The sequence below is a fragment of the Hippoglossus stenolepis genome, chromosome 13 (genome assembly GCF_022539355.2).
Source record: "Hippoglossus stenolepis isolate QCI-W04-F060 chromosome 13, HSTE1.2, whole genome shotgun sequence".
In the NCBI taxonomy this organism is placed as follows: domain Eukaryota; kingdom Metazoa; phylum Chordata; class Actinopteri; order Pleuronectiformes; family Pleuronectidae; genus Hippoglossus; species Hippoglossus stenolepis.
This window is the reverse complement of record NC_061495.1, coordinates 19,400,548-19,423,767: the sequence shown is the minus strand read 5'-3', so window position 1 is coordinate 19,423,767 and position 23,220 is coordinate 19,400,548. Positions and strand designations below refer to the sequence as shown.

Sequence of the window (23,220 nt, the reverse complement as noted above, 5' to 3'; positions counted from 1 at the left end):
TGACCCCTAGTTATAAAAAAACATTGAGTCAGTTGGTCGTATTAAGACATTAGAAACGCATTCCTTCTCTAATCACTTTGTCCCTAAATATTAGATAAGCCCATGTAGCTTTTATCTTTTCTTTATTTTTTGTACTTTAATGTTCAAGAAAGTATGGTTTCAAACATAGACTCTACATAAAAATGTAGACATAGACTCCAGGTGCGGAAAGTGAAGCCAATGCAAAAGTGCCTGAACCGGTATTCTCTCAAATGACCATTAGAGGGCGACAGGACTTGTTGTCTTTGAGAAAATGACGTCTCAGTTGATTTATAATGTCACTAAACATTTTTTTTCCTTAGGAGTATATAGTCTCAAATTTCAAATCATTTTCAATACGGCATGTAGATCATTTACTAAATTATGGTCCAAAATGACGATAAATCGTGGTATATGTGCACTGTGTGATTGACAGCTTGTATCATCAGGCTCCACCTGCCGCTCCTCCAAATATGGTTACGTCTGGTTTCAAAAACCAAGATGGCGCCAGATAAAATGCCAAACTTGTGGATTCAAAATGACAAAAAGACAGTTCACAAACCAATGGGTTTCCAATTTGGTTTCAAAAGAAACTTTATAAATAAAGTTTAGTTACTTTCTCACATTAGATTTTCCAGTGGGCATGTTCCGTTGATTATAAGCTACAGAAGCATCTATGGCAGCTACGTTTTTTAAGGAAGTATTAACTCTGTCAATTCTTGATCAATCAATTTGACATATTACCAAATGTTGGACAGTTTGTCACTGAAGGGTAGTCCCAGCAAATACACAGAGCCAGTGAGTGTTTCAATGGGTCTAGCGGTGTGGAGCATTTCCAGCAAATACACACAGACGATGTTCAGCGTAGCGGGCTGGAAGTGTGGAGCGTTTCCAACAAATACACATTGCCAGTGGGAGGTTCAAGGGGCCTGGGATTATGGAGGGTTCCCAAGAAATACACAGAGCCAGTGGGGATTTAAAGGGGGCAGGGAGTGTGGCACACTCACAGCTAATACACAGAGCCCGAGGCACTCATCAGCAACACTTGCCAACCTGACATATTATGGTTATTTAGTGAAAATCTCCAGTAAAACGGGATTTATCGTGCCTTTGTACACATCTTTACATAGTCAGTTGTATAAATTTACATTTATTTACATTCACATGTATGTATTTTCATGGCTTTTAGTTTTCCGTTTCTGCCGCAAAACAATTCAGTTTCTACATATTAATACAGTTTTGTCTTTATGTTTTCTCATTGTAATTTCGTGCATACTTTGGATGTAACATTAATATTTCTGGCACGATTTCTTTGTTTCTCCCTGTAGGTGTTTCTCCCGGTCGGACCACCTGGCCCTGCACATGAAGAGGCACATCTGAGGGTGAACAGAAAATGAGCGGGAGAGGGGAAGAAGTAGGGGGAGGAAGAAGAGGAGGAGGAGGAGGAGGAGAGTTCAGAGGAGAGAGGGATGGGCAGTCGAGCCGACCGCCCGCCTCATTCACCCCATCCAAAAAAAACATGTCGGCATCCATCTGAGATGGCCGTAGAGATCAAACGGCCCGACGGCCTTTTCCATCGAAGAAGATGAGGGTGACTGGAGGAAAACGAGGAGTAGCTAGATTGTTGTTTTTCTTAAAAATTACACACTCACACACTTGCAATAGAAAACAGTTCACACACCTGTCTTGAATGCATCATCCTGGTGACCTCGAGCCGCAGTCATGTGGCTCTGGGGGATTGGACACTGCCAAATCAACATATACTCGCTTGCCGAAAACATAATGCCACCTTTTTTCTTTCTCTGTATTCAGTGTTTTTTAACCCATAAAATCACTTTGGGTGAGGAGTTAGTTCAGTGGGTAAACTTTAAATATCCGTATAGTCAGTTGTTTGTGCTTTAGCAGCTTCTGAAATCAAATACTCAACTTTTTTTCCTTTGTTTTTTACTGTTTTTCATACACGGACTTTAAGAAACCATCATCTGCTGCAGTCAGCTTCAGTAATCTATGTGAGGAAAACAACAAAGCCAAATCTGCAGGAGAGAGACTTTACAGATTGACTTCTAGCATGGCTGACAATCGAACCCAGGGCTCAGACGCTGGGTGTTTTGGTGAACCCATGGGGCTTCGGTCAGCGGGCGCTACTGCAACTCTCAGGCTCTCCTTCAGCGGGTGTTTGCATCTCACCCTCACCGAGACGCCTGCCGCCTCCGCAGGCTACCTGACAGAAATGCGCAGCGACACTTTCTTCCCTTTTTTTCTACTAAGAGGACAATAATTCTTCTTGTTGTTATTACAAAGAATGATACTTTGTTCTTTTCTCTTTCGGAGAAAATGTCTTAAAACTCACTGAATTGTTGTTAGAGAGAAAAAAAAAACTGAGAATCTAAGATGACTTCAACAGAATGTGTGGGATGAGAAGGAGAGCGTTGTTGGTCTTCTAATCCCCATGTGCACTGACTCTGCCTCTGCGGCCTGTAAGCAACCAGAGGATGAACGAAAACCAGAATCACACGACCCTCGGAAAATGGATTTGTATTTTTATTTTGGACTAAAATCAAAGAGGAAAGCAGAAGTGTCTTCGGTTTGTTGTGCTGCTCTTTCTGCTCAACGATTCACGAAAGCTGAAAAACACAACCTTGTCCTGACCCTCCGTGGAATCACACACCAGCGGAGTCAGACTCGCTGAAAACTGGAATCTTGTTTGTGTTGTTTTTTGGTGTGGGGGGTTTCGTTGATTCTGAAAGTCATCCTGGAGCGCTTTCACAGAATCTAAGATCTCATCTCACTGGCCGCACTGGAAGGCCAGAAATGAGGCCGCAGTGCTGCTGTTTCACGTGGGACGGAAGACGCCAACCAACCTCTAGGTGGTGGAACCGAACAGACGCGGTCACACCGGCCCACCGGTCCAATTTGCCTGTTTCGTATCCATTGACTGCACTGACTTTTTTTTCAATGTTATCTGTGCTTTTTTTTTCTACAGCGAAAAATATGGAAAAAAATAAAAACGATGGAAAAAAAAATCATAAAAAGGTTTGAAAAAATACACTACAAAAACAATGCTGTCTCGCTCTACACTTTGCATACAGAACAAACACACATACTCCGTCCACACACACACACACACACACACACACACACACACACACACACACCCACACACACACACTCACACTGCAGTTTCTTTGCTCATGGCTCTTCTCGAGATAAGACTAATAAGATTTAGGAAAATAATTATTAAACTAATGAACGGAGTTGGAAAACAAAACACTGCATGGCAGGCTTTATTGCAAATGCACACACACACCAGCTCATGACGACACACACACACACACATGCACACTCTTCCTGGAATTATATGTTCTGCTCCCAAATCTTTTTTCACAGTAGGAATTTAGCGACTGTTGTTTAGTAGAAGAGTATCTTAGCTCTCAGCTGGAGGTAACAAACGATTTCAAATCCTTTGAAGTGAGAAATCAGCTTGTTCCCAGTTCCAACAATCACCCACATATCCTCTGCCACAGTTTGTGCCTCTCATTTAATCAGCGTTTTTACCTCCAACTCTGGTTACATCGTTGGTTACGATTGAGTGCATGAGCCACTTTTTTCAGCAAAGAATAAATCAGAGTGAAACAACTGCAGCAGGTCTTTAAGCCAAATTTAAAACATGTTGGCATTTCACATCCACATTCCTGTCATGGAAAGTCTTGGAAAAAATAACTAAATTGATTTCAGGCAAACTGTCTTCAGGATCACAAACATTGCAAATTTTAAACATAGACTGTAAATAAAGATGGACGACGTGTCTTCACTTCCTCCGACTGTCCAGATACGAAGCCAAAATATCCCAGAAACGAATGCTGCCATCTTGCGTCCGATACACGCACCCATTACGAGTCAGTCTCAGCTGTCAATCCAGACGATTCACCCTGTTTTTAAATCATCAAATAACTAATTAGACGGTCGCTCTGGGAGCACGTACCTCCTCCCAGGCTAATGCCCTAACTCTCCATGTCAAAACAGTGTTTCCCATTAATTATCTAGACTGTGTCATATTCTAATTTGTCCCGCCACAGTTCACGTCTACCCCCCGTTACTGTCATGAATTAAACTAATTGATAATTAATTCTTTTTATGGAAAACCTAACCTCATAAAGAAAGAGATTAAGACCAAACTTACTGGGAACGTGAACACTTCAGTGTGATGAACAACATAAAATGACTGAAAACATCTTTGAGAAAAATGTATTTGGCGTGTACTTTGACTTTTCAGTTTGGTCCATGTCCCGTCCATCAACATGGAGGATGGGAGGTAGCAATCTAGACGCTTTGGCTTGACTTTTGGGTTAGCTGTCATGTCGTCCTTGTTGTTTATACAGTCTATGATTTTACACTTTTCTACTTATCAACACACAAAGAAGCATAGCAAAGTGCTTAATAAGGGAAGAAGCTAGCGTGAGGCTAACTTATGCGGAGCTCTTGGAGAATCATGAACATGTCTTCACATTTATGCTTTGCTGAAAATAGTGGCTCATCTCTGTGAATTTCCTGAATGCAGATTAAATAAAATCAAAATCTCAAAGTTAGAAGATAAAACATGAGAGGTGGAAACTGGTGCGAGCACATATCCACACAACCTGCTTCCTTTGATCAGTGGTTGCGTGGAAATAAATAAACCTGCCTCGCAATCAGGGCATTACTGACAACCAACATCAGCAGTAGCACTGACACTGCTGGTCCATCCGCCCACCACCACCTGCAGGCCCTGTAGCGCATGCAAACAGTCTAATGCTCGCTGCTGCTGCTGCTGACTGGTGTAGGCTGGGTGAGGGTGCAAGGTTCCTGAAGCTGGCAGGAGATTTCACATCCCGTCGTGCCCGGTCGCCGTGCCAGTTGGCCTTGCCAGTCCTCATTAGGTGAAACAGTGAAAACATTCCCCTTCAGGGGGGGTTTATGGTGCAGCTTCGAACAATCGATACCAAAAACCTCCAGCACGGAACTGCCCTTTAGCCACGGGCAGAATCTCCCCAGTCAGGAGAGATCAGCGGGGAACCGCCTCCGTATGAGGCCTCTGTATCCAGCGGCAGCTTTCTCTACTAACTGTCTTTCTGCTAAATATGACACAAATCAACCCACGTATGAGATGAATCCAGTGTTTCATGTTTGATTTCATTTCATTTTTACTGTTTGTTTTTTCAGTGACAAAATCTGTATCGATGGTTGTTTTCTTCAGCTTGGAAGATGCAAGGTCACGCCAAAATGTTGAGACATGCAGAGGGATGTAGAAGGACGTACAATCACAGAGGGATGGGGATCGTAGCACTTTTGATGGAATGAATGTGTATTTGTGTGTGTGTGTGTGTGTGTGTGTGTGTGTGTGTGTGTCCCATTAGGCAAACTGTGAGGGAAGCAGTGATTAAGCAAAATGGTTGATACCAGATTTCTTTTAACTGTGCAACCACGTGGGAGAAATGCTTTTAATCAAAGCAATGGCCTACAATGTGTTCATGAGGTTTTTTGCTCTGTCCGTTCATTCATTGATGTATTTATACAAGTCATGGAGCCCGATGACTTAAGTCAAAGAGATGCAAACTTGCACTTAATATTGAAGCACGTTAAAATCAGACAGATTAATTAAAATAACTATTTTCTTTTTTTCCTGCCCCCAAATCTCAGGATTTGTTAGAATTGTTCTGATTGTCAAAAAACGGATGAAGTAATAATAATAGGAGTATCCAAATGTAAATCAGATCTTAAAATATCTCATCTGCTGCCCTGTAGTTTGATCATTTCATTAACAAAGGAAGTCAGATGCAAAATCAGCAAGTCATTTGCATTTTGTACTCGTTTTCCCCGACACTTTGTAAAACCTGACGCGTCCTCTAAGCTGCTAATATCCCAAGAGAACCTGATGTACAGACGAGAGTGGATCAGTGTCATCTTGCAGCTGGAAACAAACGTTTGCCTGCTCGCTAAATTACAATTAAAGTTAGAAAATTGCTTGAATTGATCTTCTCCTTTTTTAAATTAACATATTTGTAGATGAAAAACCAATAAATTGTGAATAAAATGAGCCTTAAGTAGAGTTTAAGAGAAAGTGAGACTTTCAGCACATTTCTGCGAAACAAATGTCCCCCAAAACTATGTAAACGTACCAGATTGTTGATTTCATTCACAGGTTTAAAGCATAAATGTAATGCTACATTGAAATCGTGTTGCTGGCAAGACTGAAGCGACTAATAGTTTCTCTCCTCTTTAATTAAAATCCCTCTCGACATGTGGCAGATCTCAAAGTCACTTACGATATGAACTCACATTTCGTTCCCTCCGTGTCTCTCGGCCTGATGAAGCAGATTTTCTGTCCCTGTGTTTTGCTCGGGGGTCTCCTGTCGTCTCTCAGCCTGCTCCGGGGCCAGTTAGCGGCCGTCCCACCGCTCTGATTAGCATGAAGCACTTCCAGGTCCTGTTCTCTGGATGCAGTTCAGCTAATGAGTTATCGCTCTGGGTCACAGGGAAACTCAGTGGTCTGGGGAAAAAAAAGACACACCAGTGACCTTGAGCCAGGACTGTAACCAGAAGTTGATGCAGGAGAAACAGAATACCCCGTTGCAAATTCATTATGATGAACAAAAGGATTTCAGAAATAATTTAGCCATGTGCAAATCTTTAAATCAGCCCTTGCTTTTTATTCATGTATTGCAGATTCAATAAATTACGATTTATCTGCAAAGTCCCATCAGATATTTAATCTTGAATCCCACGACCCTCCATCATCCTCCCCAGTTGAAGTGCCATCCGTGTTTCCCTCCATCCTGACCCCCATCGCTCCCTCTCTGTCCACAGCAGTTGTCCATGCACTATAAGCTGCAGGAATGCTGAATGCACACTTTACACATTTTGCCCAAAGATTTGCATATTTGCAAGTTAACTGCTGTGAATGTAGTGGATGTGGAGGGAACGAGCCGAGAGGCAGGGACGCAGAAAATTAGCGACGGATTGGAAGGTGGAAGGAGAGGGATTGTTTTTTTCCCCGTTTTTTTTTCTTAAACTCTTGTCCCATTAAATCTTAATTACCGGTTTGCTCCGAACCTTCATGCTTCGTATCATTCTCGTTCTCGGGTCCACTGTCAGCTGGAGCCAGACTCATTGTTCACAAATGTAAAATAATGTTCTCATGGTCTTATAGGGTGCCCGCTATAGTGGCGCTAGCAGCTTAAGCAGGAGTGAAGTAGCTTTAGTTAAAGTTAGTTTCTTAGCACGCTGCAAATAGCACTAATCAAGTCTCATATTTCAGAGTAAAAGGTGGACTGGAGATTTTGGGAACCAAGGTTTTATCACATGACTTCATCATCCCCATGCATCAAATGGTCAAGAGGAATCTCCTTTGAGACTAAAGGTGTTTTGACACTGGTGGATTTTTCCAAATCTGGGAATGATTCATTTAAGAGCTTGATAAATAAGAACTCAAAAAAAGCTTCAGATGAATTGATAGGATTGCTTTGAGGCCAGAGAGCAGTTTGTACCCAACAAGGCTAAACTTGTCACAATAACCAGAAGCCCAGAAATGCTTCTTTGACCAAATTTCTCATATCTACGAGATGATGCCCCCTCAAACCCAGTGTGAAACAGCCTTTAGACGTCCTCCTTCTTTGACCACAGGCAGTTGTTTGGGCATCGTCCTTTGAGGAACCCGACTTCAGTTTCCACAGTTCTCCACCATATCCACCCCGAAGTAGGATTGTTACTTCTGGCAGCTTTTGTAAATAGCGTGAGATCTTACGGACCGCTCTGTGTGAAATTATCCAGCACCGTCTCAGACATTTCACCATTTCTATAGGTCTACTTTAGTTCTCGCAAACATTGCACTACATGATCATACTTAGCTTTTGCACTCACCACATCCGGGCACAGCTAGCATAGTCTGTTGGAGCACTCAGAAATCCACTTAACATTTGTTACACACGTCCAGGATGCACTTTGCCACCAAGAACCATTTACAATGGGTCCACTCGCAATAGATCCGACTGAGATATCAGAACCTTCCAGTGCAATGCCTTTTTCATCACCGCCAGTCTGGGGGATACTTTACACTCAGTCCAGCTGTGACTTGGTTGAACTTTCTTGGTATCACTCGCATCCCGGAGTGTCTGTCTGTCTGTCTGTCTGTCTGTCTGTCTGTCTGTCTGTCTGTCTGTCTGTCTGTAATACTGTGTCTGTCCATGCTTGATGTGTCAGTATATAAGAGATTCACAGATCCTTTACTCCTCCCGTTGTGTCTGTCTGTTCTTACCCACCTCACCCTACCCCTCTCCAACTGGAGCCACAACCGTCAGAGCCCTCAGGGGCCCAGCTCACCGATAGTCCTCAGATATCCAGCTCTACTTCTCAAGAGCCATGCAGCTTGAGAGCTCCAAGCAGTTCTTTGGTGAAACTGCAATAACTTTTCCAGCTAAATGTCCTCGGTCAGTCGACCCGTCCTTGCAGGTGCTTTTCCATCTCAGTTCGTCGCTGATGCCTGATGCTTTCTCGTTAAGTTCTTGTAGATGAAGAACTACTTTTTGGAGTTTGGCCCATTGGTTTATCTTTATCTATGTATGTGCATGAGGATTGGTACCAAACAATTCTGTTTGTCTTTTGAAAACACAGTAGCTCCATCCTGCAACAGATTACAGCATCATATCAATCTTGGCCAATTACGAAGATAAAACTTTGACTAATGGAATCTGTCCCAATTTGATCAGGTGATTAAATTGTCATCTGTTCCTGTGCAACAACACAAATAATTCTAAATTCATAAACTGTTCATACTTGTTTACTTTCATACTTATGTCCATCAACAACAAGTCACTGCTCTCCAGCTGTTTTTTTAGGACACAGGAAAAGATTCAATATTTTCTCTGGTGCCAAACAGAACTTGTAGTTATTGTTGATCAAAATAGAGGTTTTAAGATGATAAATTAAATTTGAAAAAGTTTTAAATTTGAGTTTCATGCATGATGTTTGTCTTGCCGAAATGGAGGATGCTGTGAAACTGTATTAAATGGGAAAACCTCTGCACTTCATCTTGCACGTAACATATTATCATAACCAACAAGAATAAGAGACAAAAGTGATGAAAAAGATTCAAGAGATTTTATGTACATAGACCGAAATTCTTACTTTGCTAGTTCTCCAATAAAAGATTTAACACAAAAATAAGATTAAACACAGATACTTGCAGCAGGTTTGTTAAGTTATTTCAGTCTTTTAGCTTTAAAGTAATAAATATCAGCCTCCACATCGACTCAAACAGAAATCTGGAGACACAGAATGGATTTTGGTGCCAATTCTCATCCTAACGTATTGTAAAATTGACCAATCCCCAGATGTCATGTGGTGAAAGATGGTATTTAAGCCCCTTCATATCCAGTGTGTGTCCATAGTCTGTTAAAGAATCACAACTGTGTGTTTTCTGGGATGAATAAGACAAAAGTGAAGAAGATGGCAGACGTGTTTTCACCATCTCGACATCTCCGGGGCTCTGTAACCCTGACACCTCTCATATCAACCTGGGATCACTCTCACCCGCCGTCCTCTCCTCTGTCACTGTCACATCTGTTGAGTGTTTTTCTTTATTTTTTTTTTCATTTTGAGTTCTCTTACGATATTTTCCTGTACAAAGTGTTTAAAATATTATTTGTATTATATGATGTTAGTATGGTAATGTTCTTTATTAAGGAAGAAGAAAAATTTATTTTTGTTACTGGTCTGTTTCATAATTCTTTTCTAAATTGGTATTGTAAGATATCTATGCAAGAACTGTTAAGTGGAGCATTTTTATTTAAGAATGTAATATGTGTAATAAATGGTAGAATCTGGATGTGGCTCCCTTGTGTTTATTTGTAAAAAAAAAAGGTTTTCAAAATCCTTAACACACCTAAAATCTGCAAACTCATGACTCATGAAACACTTTTACTTGATGCAGGATCTTCCTCGGCCATTTTCAAACATGAACTCTGGTAAATTCCCAGAACACAGCAGAAGATTGAACAGGTCAGACAAGTGGACAAGTGCCAAACAGCATGCCCATCAGATTTTGTTTCCGCCAAACGTGACATCTTAATATATGGTTTGTTTTGCAGAGCCAACATCATTTATTAACCACAGTAAACAATTAACCTTGGAGATGTTGCATTTAAGCATAATGTATTCAAATCACATGTGGAGCAGCTGTAATAGAAATTAAATAAATGTATATCTCCTTTCACTTTCTGATCCATTTAAAGTTTGCTTCTTTTCATTCCACTTGCATCCCTTCACTTTCGACGAAGCTGGCAGAAAACACCCACTATAACCTTCCAAATGACTGAAATCACCCCTGTATGGACACCCAGACGATTAAATTATGAGCAACATGACGGCACATTATTCCTTGTTAACAGCCATTTAAAGCAGATGGAAACACCCTGTCTGGCCATTGGCGAGAGCACAGACGTATGGCGCAGAGAGCCGCCGCCACATAACCACCACAGAACGGCTCATTTTCTCAACACCGGTGGTAATTTGAGTCTTTATTACAAATTAAAACAATCTCATGAATATCTATGGCTCTCCCCTGCCTGCAAATGGCTGCTGAGACTGTCCTGCTCTTTAATTAGAGCTAACTTGTCACTGAGTGCGCTGACATCCAAACCCAGACACGCGGGCTAAATGAGGTAATCAAATAATGAATGGCTAATTGGGGATCAATTAAGTGGAGGAAAGGGAGCTCATGTGCAGCATATCTGCTCTGTAAGTTTGTCCTCTTACATAGAAATTGCTAATTAACTAATTAAAAGCGACGAAATTGTGATTGTATTTCTCTGGAAGGACAGACTTGGTATTTGCTCCCTCGATTTAAATCATCTTAACTGGTCTTTGGGCTTTTCTGTAAATACAGACTTTGCATTTTCACACATATTGTCCACGTGGAGGATTATTATCGTTCCTCAGCAGTGGGCTGTGTTGGCTGGAAACTGGACTTAACAATGCTGATTAGCGTGGGGGCATTTTGAAGTTGCGCTGTCGGAGATGCAGGAGGAAGACGAGTGAGCTGTTTATAATCTTATTCAGCAGCATTAGACTGCTTAGTGTTGGTGAGTGTTTTTTACAGAAACAGCAACCATCAGCTTCTCTTAACAGAAATGTGGTGGAACTGCCCCATTGCATTTTCTATGGTTTATCTCCCAGAAGGCCCATGTCAGCTCGTTTGAGTGACTCAGTGTCCACCACAATACTTATACCATACTTATCCAATATAGGCCTTTAATGCTGCTTTGTACTAACAGAGGACAATATCACAACTTTGCACAAAACAGCAGCAGCTCTGAAATGACTCCTGTCAACTGAAAAATTTAAATGTGGAAAAATATAATGTAAATGTGTGTTTTACCTCTTGGGCTGAAAAATAAAGTTTCTTTTTAATAAACCTAATAAAGCTTTAATTTAATATATATATATTATATTTGTATATATTTATTTGTCCAGTGGCCACAATTTTCTACTTTTGTTTTCCATAACATCAACACATCTAGATAACAGATTTATATGGGGCGGTTTTGGGATGGAAACAAATTGTGAACTTATCACTTTTAAAGCTGATATCGACAACTAAATAACTATAACTAGCTTTTTTTACACATAAGGCAAAGCAAGTTTTTTAACTTTTTAACTTTTTCAACAAGACAATTTTAAGTACTTTACATAAAATATTAAAGGCATCATGACAGATTGTACAAGCAACATAAGAAGACAAATAAGTATTTAAGAAGAAATTAAAAAGAGTTATGTAAAATTGTAAATAAAAATAAGAAATAATAATATACAGCAGGAGTATTATTCATTAAAGATCTCAGAGAAACACTGTCTGACCAGATAGTCAGCCTGGATGGTATTAGTTTGGCCCCTAGCTCCACTGTGAGGAACCTTGGAGTTATGTTTGACCAGGACATGTCATTTGACCCACATATAAAACAAGTCTCTAGTACAGCTTTCTTCCACCTGCGCAATATTGTGAAAATTAGGAACATCCTGTCTCAGAAGGATGCTGAGAAACTAGTCCATGCATTTGTTACCTCTAGACTGGATTACTGTAATTCTTCATTATCACGATGTCCCAGTAAATCTGTGAAAAGCCTCCAGTTGGTCCAAAATGCTGCAGCACGAGTGCTGACAGGAGCTAGAAGGAGAAATCACATTACTCCTGTCTTAGCTTCTCTGCATTAGCTCCTTGTAAAATTCAGAATAGAATTTAAGATCCTGCATCTTACATATAAAGCCTTTAACAATCAAGCCCCTTCATTTATCAAAGAGCTCATAACACTGTATTGTCCCAATAGATCACTTCACTCCCAAAACACAGGCTCCCTTGTGGTTCCAAGAATCTGTAAGAGTAGAATGGGAGGTGGAGCCTTCAGCTACCAGGCTCTTCTCCTGTGGAACCAGCTCCCACTCTGGGTTCGGGAGGTAGACACCATCTCTACATTCAAGGTTCAACTTAAAATGTTCCTTTTTGATAAAGCCTATAGTTAGGGCTGGATCAGGTGAGTCCTGAACCAGTCTAATGTGTCTAATGTGTTTCACCTGTTGCTTCAGTTCCTTCCTGTTTCGTCTGTTCGCTGTTCCCTTGTGTTTCCTGCTTCCTGAGTTTCACCAGGTTTCGCTGCCTGTAGTAGTTTGGGATCACCCGAGTTTCTCCTGTAAGTCTGATGGTTACTGAACACTAGTTTCTGCACAGCCTGCCTTATCTTGTGGCTTCCTGTTCTTCTTGCAGTGGTTCCAGTGAACTAAACATCTGAACAGTTTTAGCTCAGTCTCTACCAACTTCTCAGTGAACTGTGTAGCCGCTTGGCTGCTAAATGCTCTGGTATGTTCACCCTGCTATGGCTGAGAGATGAGAGTGAACCAAAACAGTTTGTTGGGAGCTGGATGAGTTAAATGGGCGGAAAATAACAAAATACTTTAAAACCACAGCAGCTGTTAATTCTCGACTTATCTCTCTCACGTTGTCATTTCAATTTTATGAAAATAACCTCTTTGACTAGAGGTCAACATGTTTGGTATGGGAGAGTTTAGGAAACTAAAACACATGGTTTATGTTGAGGAAAGATCACAGATGATAATTGAACATCTATGACAAGAGATGAACTCCAGTGTCCTGCATCAATTTCATTTGATTTAATCCACAACATCAAACTCATTTCATTGAAGTTAATCCACAACATCAACCTCATTCAAGCCTCATGTTTATTCTCACAGCTGCAGCTCTGAACAACTGAAACTTCGGACAACGAAGATATGACTTCTTCTTCAAATCCGTCTTCCATCCATCCAAGCTTGATGCTCCCACCTCTGACGTGACCAGGTATAATTCATAAGTCTTGATTGTACGGCACCTAATCCGAATTAAAGCTATTAAACGTTAAACTAGCCACTCCCCAGACATGTCTCAGTTGTTGGGCTTCATGTCGATATTGTTCCTGGTTCACTGAATTCAGGTGGACCATCTCAAAGTTAATGTTTCTAAGCAGTTATTGATTCATACATTTGAAAAATATGGAGCAGTTTCACAAGATGAGTGATGTTAATATTCTAAAACCCACATCAGCCATAACTACTGTAATTGTCTTTGTGTATTTGCCACAAACTATTCCAGACAAATCTGCTCCGAAGGTAAAAATACATTTTCTCTGGCAGATTAATGTGAACAACACATGAAACAAACACTGTTGGTAGGATTTTAATTCAAATGTTTATTTGGTTCTTTACAAACTGTTGTAGATGTTGTTTTCTTGTTTTTATTTGTCGTGATTTAGCAGCATCTCATCAGTCTGAGCTGTGTGAGCTCTGCAGCCTCCAGAGTCTCAGCCCAAACACACTGATCTAAAAATACAAAAAATAAACGAACAAACCTCTCTCTCCCTCTGTCTCTCACACACACACACACACACACACACACACACACACACACCCTGTTTTAGGAGTAAGCACGTCCCATGAGACAGGAGTTATATTTTTCACGCTACTTGCTCATTTTGCTGTTAATTATTTTAATCGTGAAGCTTTAACAGTTTCCTTATATCATAATTAGAGAAAGAAAAAATCAGCCTTGGTAATTAATCTACTTGTGTGTGTGTGTGTGTGTGTGTGTGTGTGTGTGTGTGTGTGTGTGTGTGTGTGTGTGTGTGTGTGTGGTGAGAATAATTACCATCTGTTTATACAGAAACCAGTTTTACTTACACAGAAATCTGATGGTAATTCTTATAAATTACTATAAAACAAGAGCCTTTGCTAGAAAGTAACTTAGTACATTTAGGATGGTATTTGCAGACGAGCACTGATATGACCAATGCAGCAGGATTCAGATCAGGTCCTGTTTAAATTTGATTCTGAGCAACACAGAAAAGGTTCAGCTTTTAAAATAGAAGATAAATGTGCTTTCATTCATTGTGGGAGCAGACATTTAGGCAAAGGTGCTGAAAAGGAGATTCATTATTATTATTATATTTAATTTGGTTGATTTTCTGTAGGATTACACAAAAACTACTGATTGAATTGTTATGAAACTTGGTGGAAGGATACAGTGTGGGTCAGGAAATAACCCTTAAATTTAGAGCATACGTGTACATACAGATCCACTTTAACATTGCAAGATTTTGTGTCTTCCCACATTTTTGGGGGGTTTCTAAAGAAACCACACAGAAACCTTGATTTGACCTTATTTTGGTCTTTAGGGAGCGATTCCATTGATTCTGGTGACTTATTAACATTAATAAATAACACAAGCGACATATTTATTTAACTGCACATCATCCCCCCCTTGTCAAGTGGCCTGCAGATGAGTTTGCTTTTGTTGCACTCGTGATGTGTGTGTGTGTGTGATGAAGGAAGAAAGTGTGAGCTCCCACTGTGTTGCTCTTGGACAGGTGTGTGTCTCTGCTGGTGGTTTCCTGGTGTGCGGGCTCGTTTCAGGCTGCCAAACTCAATACAGCTCCTGCCAGATTATGGAGGTGGGAAACCTGATTAGTTGTGACTCCGTCTTCCTGAATCTCAAACAGCAGCTTTAAGATTGAGTCAGTGCTGATAGAGTTTGCCTGCGCATCTCCTCCCGAGCCAAGTTTTGCTGCAGTCTCGCTAAAACACTTCAGTTTTACTGAAAAGATTTGGAAGCGCTGTTTTTTTCCCTGTTTTTATGTACGTCAGTTTATACATGTGGTGATGTTAATTGAGGGGGAAAGGGTGAATGGACTTTCACTCGGACCCCAGAGGCTTAGTCTGCAGAGGTCAAAGGTCACGAGTCTGGACTCCCAGGGGTCAGTGGAGCAGAGAGAGGTGGTCTGTGTAACTTCTGTCTTTACATGTTCAGATAGATGAACTAATTACAGCGAGTGTCTGCGGAGCTCCACAGACAATCAAGTCTTTAGCTTATCTGCTGCTTACAGCCACTCAGGAGGTCAAACACACATTAGCCTGCTATCACCGCTAATCTCTCGTCTCCCTGTCAGTCTCCTCCGCACTCCACTTCAGGAGCTTTCTTTTTTTTGTTGCAGGAAACCGATTTCTTAAACGTCATATCAGGACAAAAGATGGTTTTCTTCACTAATATTCAGCAGCTATAGAGGAACTCTGTTTGGACAGGGAGGCTACATTTCTGCCATGTAGACAGATGTTTGAAGTGTTTTGTGGGATTTTTCATGGACATGATAAATACTTCTGTTGTGGCAGCACTTTCAGAATTTAATAGTTATTGTAGAAATATATAGAAAAAGTCTGATAATCAAAATGATCAAATCATCAAACATGGTTAAAGAAAGTGGAAAAGTTACTGGGTCTGCCTCTTAAATCGCAAACTGCACCATCATTTAAAGGGTTTTTCCCAGATCCAGACTCAATAGTTGGACTGATGGTCAGGACTGTGATTATGCAGCAGCCCACAGTGATGCAGTTCTTCTCATTGTGGGCTGAATTGTGGTGCCGTTGCTTCTCCTGCAGTAGAATTTTTGTTTTTAATTCCTCTTTTCTAGCAATTGACTGAAAAATGGACAAAAATCCAAACAAAAAGAATGAGAAAAAAGATTCAGCCACACATTCATATTCTTAGTTTATGGTTAAAAAAATATTGCTGGACCAACTGGATGACATTGACATTGTGCCCTATAATTAATTCTCTTAGTTCTAAAGAATCTTAAGATTATATCTCAAGAGCAGTACAGGCAGTAAAGATGTATGTGTCACATTTTATATTTGTATGGCTTTATTCATATATATATGACTAATGAAACCAAGTTTCTCAGGAGGAGCACACACACAGTTCAAAGGAACATGATAAAGCATCAGCCTCCTCAAAATGACGAGGTGCAATCAGGTAACATTACGTTTTTATCTGGCGCAGTAATCTAGTAAATCGTCGTCTTTGTGCAGACGATGAGCGCTGCATGCTCTGCTTATCACAGAGAGTGGAATATCCAGCAGTGATGTTTCTACCATCGTCTGCCTCTGTCTCCGAGCTTCTGCCGTTTGGTTGACTTTATCGCTGGCTGTGCTGTAAAGCTTTAAATTATTCAGTGCCTGCACAGATTGAGAGAGAGAGAGAGAGATTATGTGTGGCAGCAGCCTCTTCTTCCTCTTTCGTCTCACTACACACCGGTTCAGACACTGTTTACCAGAATAAACGCGTCGTCCTCCTCCTCCGTCTTATGGATGTTTATTTTTATTCTGGCCAGAAGTGTTCAATTTATTCAGCAGCTGTGGATTATCGTGTCCTTTACAGTCGAACTGAGCCACACACAGTGAAACATCTATACTCGTAAATACACCCTGCTTCCCTCACCTGAAATATGGTTCACTGCTGGAGAGAACTCATCCTTCTCAATGTCACAAGTTTGAGATGTGAAAACGCCACACTGCCACCAACAAAACACAACACCAGCTGGCTTTTAGTATCTTTATAATGTCTAATATCGTCATTATACAGTGTCCTAGTGTTGCAATATACTGTAGTATCCCATAGTCTTATTATACAGCCACCAAAACATCATTCATTATCATTATGTGGTGTCCTATAGTGTCAATACTGTCATACAGTGTCGTTATAGAATCATATACCATCATTATATAGCGTTGTTATATAATTCTCTAGTGTCAAACAGTGTCATTATATAAAGCCCTATATTCTGTTATTGTAGTAATCCTATATTATTTTATAAAGTCTTCTTATATAGTTCCCATTAAATAGTGTCTTTGTAGAAACCTATGCAATCATTTTATATTGTCCTCTAGCGTAATATGATCATTATAAAGTGTCATTAAACAACCATGTACTGTCATTATATAGTGTCATAGTGTTGTTTTATAGTGTCATTATAGAACCATACACTACACTGTCATTATACAGTGTCCTATAGCGTCATTATATATTGTCATCCACCGTCATTATGTAGTGGCCTATAGTGTTGTTATATACCTACTATTATATACCTATGTTATATACGTTATATATAATGTTATGTTATATACTTCCCTAGTGTTACTGAGTGTCATTGTATAGATTCCTATTTTCTGTTATCATAGGAATCCTATACTATTTTATATAGTATCATGTAGTGTTGTTGTATTGTTTCCTAAAGTGTCATTATATAACCATATACTACCATTATATTGTCTCCTGTAGTGTTATACAATTCCCAAAAGGAACAGTTTTATATCGAGTTATAGAACATTGCTATACAGTGTTATTATTTAGTTTCATTATAAGTATCCCATATATTTTTTTACTTTGTGTTTTATGGTGATTCTTTTTTGGATCCATTATTTGATAATGATTCTGTGTTGAAACATGAGAAACTGTTTAACTGGTACATTTAAAATTAAAATCATCTCCAATTAGCTTTTAACTAAACCTAGTCAGTCTTTTAATCAGTGCACAGTGAGCCGGCTCAAACATGTAGAAATGTGAAACTTGCTTCAGGCCAGAATAATGAATCAATATTTCCATGGGTTCAAGTGGAGTTTTTCTATTTTCTCTTGTGCTAAATTACTGAGTATCCAGGAAATGTTCCAGGAAATTCTAAGATAATGCTCATGGTTGTTTCTATGTGATTAAATGCAGAGCTTCAGATCGGTGGTCGACCTGAGGATTGACAAAGTGGGTGATTTTGAACTCAAGGACCTTCAGTCTCCCAGTGACGGTGCAGCGGTACGAGCTGGTTTGTGATCTGTGAAGTCTCCTTCTACCACTGAGATCAATCAAACACGTCAGAGGAGCAGTTCATGCACTTTATAGACCCAACCTGCACAAACGGGATCAATTTGATGGACATTTAAACACAGAGATGGAGAAACACCAGATACATTAAAAAATATATATGTTTTTGCTCCTGCTCTCTGACGTCCACCTCTCAGCTGGAAACAAACTTGTTCTGTTGCTGTAGTGCTGCAACGTCCACAGAAGTTAATCTGTGCAAACCAACAATGTCCTCTCTCTCAGGTTCTAAGAAAATAGATTTTTGCTTTAATCAGAACTCGACTCTCATCAGATGTCTCTTAATGGTGCTCTTGCCTTTGATAACAGACCTGAGGGAGCGTCACGTCCATGAAGCTAAAAGCCTTGAGCTCTTTATATGTCATCCCTGTCAGTCTGTAATCACACATGAAACGTATAGAAAGGATAAACAAGAGGAGCTGCTGGAGGGTCCCGTCTCTCCTCTCATTCATCTGTGGAGAATTGATGGAGGTTTTAAAGGAGAACAGTAAGAACCTGACCTCAGCAGAGTCAGAATAATTCAAAATTGTGATGGTTATTGAATAAACTAAATGTTTTTTGAATAAATGAACATTTCTCGCTGTGTTTAAGGCTAAGGCATTAAGGTACACAAGGTACGGTGGCATAACAATGAAAAACATGGATACGTACGTATCAGATATGCTCCTTAGATGGCTCCTACTAAATAAAGTGTAATTATATTACAGGTTATTAATTCTGCAGTGCAATATAATTGCACCTTATGTAATTCAATAAACTATATGAAACTGTGTTTAATAAACTGGGAGGCTTCATCTGTAAAAGTGAAAGTGAGAAGAAGTGACAAAGTTGTAGAGAAGCAAAGGAAGAGTCAGTGTGTGATTGGTGATTCATTTACGTTTGTGTGCGAGTGTGTGTGAGTGTGTGTGTGTGTGTGTGTGTGTGTGTGTGTGTGTGTGTGTGTGTGTGTGTGTGTGTGTGTGTGTGTGTGTGTGTGTGTGTGTGTGTGTGTGTGTGTGTGTGTGTGTTGGTTCAGGCTTCCTCTTCCTTTTCCTCTTCCACAATGGGTCGCTGCACAATGCATCAGGTGCAGAAAACACAAAGGAGGCGACACACACACACACACACACACGCACACACACACACACACACACACACACACACACACACACACACTGAGCCTTTTCACATGTATACACAATCCCCGTCTCCTGATTCAAGGTCTGAGGTTGTCTAACTACGATCTGCTCTGATAGAACTGGAACAAAGAGAAGAACACATTGATGACTGTATTTCACATAGTATGAAGTCCTAGTCAGAGGAATTATTCAATGAAGTTCATGTTCATAAACTCAAAATCGAATTTAAAAGTGGTAAAAAGCAAAATCAGTCATGTGAAGAAAATAAATAATGTTTTGCCTCCTCAACTCCAGTGAGTCTACCCTCTTCCGTTCAACCCTCTTCTCCCCCACAACTACTTACAGAAGACCTTGAGTTTCCAGTTACTGTGCCGCTTTATAGTTGTGAGCTGCATTTGTGCTACAAGGGGTTTAAAAATATCTATTGTCTTCAGCTTTTCAATTAAATTAAAAGTTATTCAGTGAATTATAATGTAAGAAGTTCTGTTTGGACTCAAAACAAAGACAACTCAGCGGGTTTTCATTAAAAGCTGTAAACAATTCCAGGAGGATGCAAGTACTGATTGTCTTAGAGATATACAATTCTTAAGGTGGTGCCAATTTAGACAAAGATCCCCATAACACTTGATGCATCTTAGCTGGATCGGAAAATAACATAAAAAGCTGTTAAACCACATCCAGAGGTCCAGTGGCTGTTGTAACTAATCTGCAGAAGAGAATTAGCCATTCAAATTCATTACCTGGTATTTGAATCAAATACCTCCTTTCTGATCCGGCAACAGATCCAACAGAGGCGCATTCAGACTTGTCTTAAACTGCAGATACAATACGTATATTGAGCAACAAGGACACTGCTATGGCTCCCTCTGTTTGTACTGGCAGTGAATAGATTTTCAAAAAGTGTTTCTAAAGTTAGTGATGGATACGATATGACGACAGTTCAGGGCCATTAGGTTAAGGAAAGGATTTAAATGGGGTGGAGGGGTCAAAAGAAAAAGCTCAATTTCTGACACTTAAATCAAAAATTTATGAGAAATAAATATTCTCTCAGCAGCAACTTTATCATGTAACATCGAGTCATTCTGGGATTGTGTCAAAATAAATCACTCGGCTTCAGTGGTCAGAAGAAAAACTCTTCTTTGTGTGTGTGTGTGTGTGTGTGTGTGTGTGTGTGTGTGTGTGTGTGTGTGTGTGTGTGTGTGTGTGTGTGCGTGCACGCTGCCAGCCTGTCCTTGCTGTGTCCAGCGGTGACAGTGGAAGCTTTGGTCCTGTCACTGCTCATCGCCGCTTCACATCCACAACGCTCACAACGTGTCAGTGTTTCAGTTCCAAATGGAGGCCAGTGGGGCATCATTACCATCTGGCTATAAGGCTATACCCATGTCAAATATAGGCCAGTGAATACACATACACACGCTAACACACACCAACACACTGATCATCCACACAGTGCGCTGTTAGCACTTGGAGAGCAACAGGGGGAAGGAGGCAACGTAGACATGAGCGGAGCCACTGTGACAGTCCGTCTCAATTGACCGCCAGCGCTCTGGAAGCAGTTGGCCTGGTTCCTTCTCATTGCCCTGTGACATTCCCTCAATCAGCACTGTAACACACACACACACACATGCACACGCTCATGCTCATGCTCATGCTCATGCAGAGTGATACCCTCCAGCCGCCCTCATTGTCTCACTAGACCATCTATATGAGTCATTCTTCGCCGGACTACAGCTTCCAGTAAAGATATGCGCGTACACACACACACACACACACACACACACACACACACACACACAATGAAGATCAACACATGTAGTCTATTGGGGCAAAAATAAATTGTCGAACAATCAGGAAAAGGGTTTCCTCACTTTTGAAAATCAGTCCCTCTATCAATAATTAGTTTGATTCTTAAACACATTTAATTAGCATTCTCATATCGCCAAAGATTCAGAGGGGAGAGGCTCCCCGCCAGCTCAAGAAAACTAACTTTGGCTGCTGTTTGATCCGGAGAAGTGTGTTTGCAGCTGCTCAACGAGGTTGATTAGACTGAATCAAACAGTAAATGTGCCTTAAAATGAAAACAACATGCTGAAAGAGGCTTAAAGTCTCCACAGAGCTGCAGAATGGATAAATAGATTCTTTATTTGCTTTCTCTGTTGATGCATTCCAGTAATCCCAACTGTTAATGGCTGCTGTTACTTTTTCCCAACACTGATTTTCCCAGCTTCATTTTCTGTCTTTGGGACATCATGCAATGAATCGTTTGTATGATGGACGAGGCATCTTCACTTCCACCCACTGTACAAAACTGAAGCCAAAATATTCCATTCCTGCCGTCTAGCGCATTTGGTGCCAGAGTCTGCGCAGTAGAGATCAGGGGATTGAGCCACAGTATCGAGGTGCTGGGCCAATCACGGGTCAGTCTCAGCTGTCAATCATGTTGTCCTTTGTTTTATTAGATCAAATAACAAATTCAAACCCAACTTACCAGAAACATAAACTGAACATGCCTCAGTGTGATAAAGAACTACTTCAAATAAAAAAATTACTTGACATTTACTTTTTAGTTTGGTTCACGTCCAAGCCACTAACATGGAAGAGGTAAGAGTTTATGGCCGTGTCGTCCATCTTTATATTCAGACTACGGATGTCACCGAATGCACTGAAAGACACTGATTAGTGGGTTTGTTTGTTTTGAATTTGCATATTTTCTCTTGAAATGTATATATTCCATCTATAAAGCTCAGTGTACTTTATTATACAGCTGCTCTGAGACGATGAACGATCAAACACTATATTGATCAGGATCAGATCAGCAGTCTGAAACCACACAGGTGCTGTACATGGCTACAACATAGACGTGGTTTTTGCATAACGTATAAATCTGCAGCTCGGATCCCTGGAGAGTTTCACCTTGCCCAGCAGTCTTATGAGAGCGCTTGGTCTCATTAATCTCGTGTTTTCTCTCCCCTGCCAGCTTTCCTCTCCTCTCTCTTTTTTTCCTCCTCCATCCCTCGCTCCTCCTCACTCCTTTCCAGACAATGATCCAATTAGCTGTTAGCTGCCATGGCACCAGTTGCCTGCAGATGTCAGATGTGTGTGCGTGAGTGTGCATGTATGTATAACTGCCTCAGTAATTACCAGTGTGATACTCCTGCAGCTCTCTAACCTTGTTCCGAGCTCTGACTCTATATGCACTCTCACTCTGCTGCTGCGTACCGCTGTTTAAAGGCCACATGAAGCTGTGAAACAGTCCTGTGGCTTTAATCAGCGACGCTGCTGTTGAAGTCACGGATGAACTCGCTCTTTGGTCGAGAGTGGAACGACTACAGTGGAGCCATAGTCATGAGCAATGTCTGCGCTAATGTGCTCGCATTTGAAAAGCACAGTTTATGTATGAGACTGTTCATGCAGTGCGGCTCTTAGTTTTTGTTTTTAAAGCTCATTGTCTAGCTGAAACAAAATACATGCGAATAATACAAATTCAAAAACGAACATAAGGAAGCACACATTCTAGACTCCTCCGTTATTTTCACATTTCTCTTCTTTTTATTCTACATTAAAGGCTGCATTTTCTGTCCATATTCAGGTTCATAATTTTAATTTGTATTATGACTTGAAAAAGTTGACATGCCCTAATGTCCATAAAACACATTACTTTCCTTAAACTGAAGCTTCTCTTTTCAGCCTCTGTCTGTCTTGGTTTTAGCTCCTGTGTCTTTAAGGCCCCCTCCTTTTCCTGCTGTGATTGGTCAACAACTTCCGGAACGTGAAGGAGATGTCGGAAATATATGTCAAGACTATTGA

General features: G+C 40.6%; 1 protein-coding gene across 1 annotated transcript in view; it reads left to right on the top strand.

Moving 5' to 3' along the window:
• Window positions 1–9,875, top strand: part of klf7b (Kruppel-like factor 7b) — a 66,694-nt gene extending 56,819 nt beyond the window's left edge. The window contains exon 4 of the mRNA XM_035174835.2: window positions 1,347–9,875. Within this exon, the coding sequence (XP_035030726.1) occupies window positions 1,347–1,398 (52 nt within the window). The 3' untranslated portion in view covers window positions 1,399–9,875. The remainder of the gene's footprint in view (window positions 1–1,346) is intronic.
• The last annotated feature ends 13,345 nt before the right edge of the window (window positions 9,876–23,220 follow it).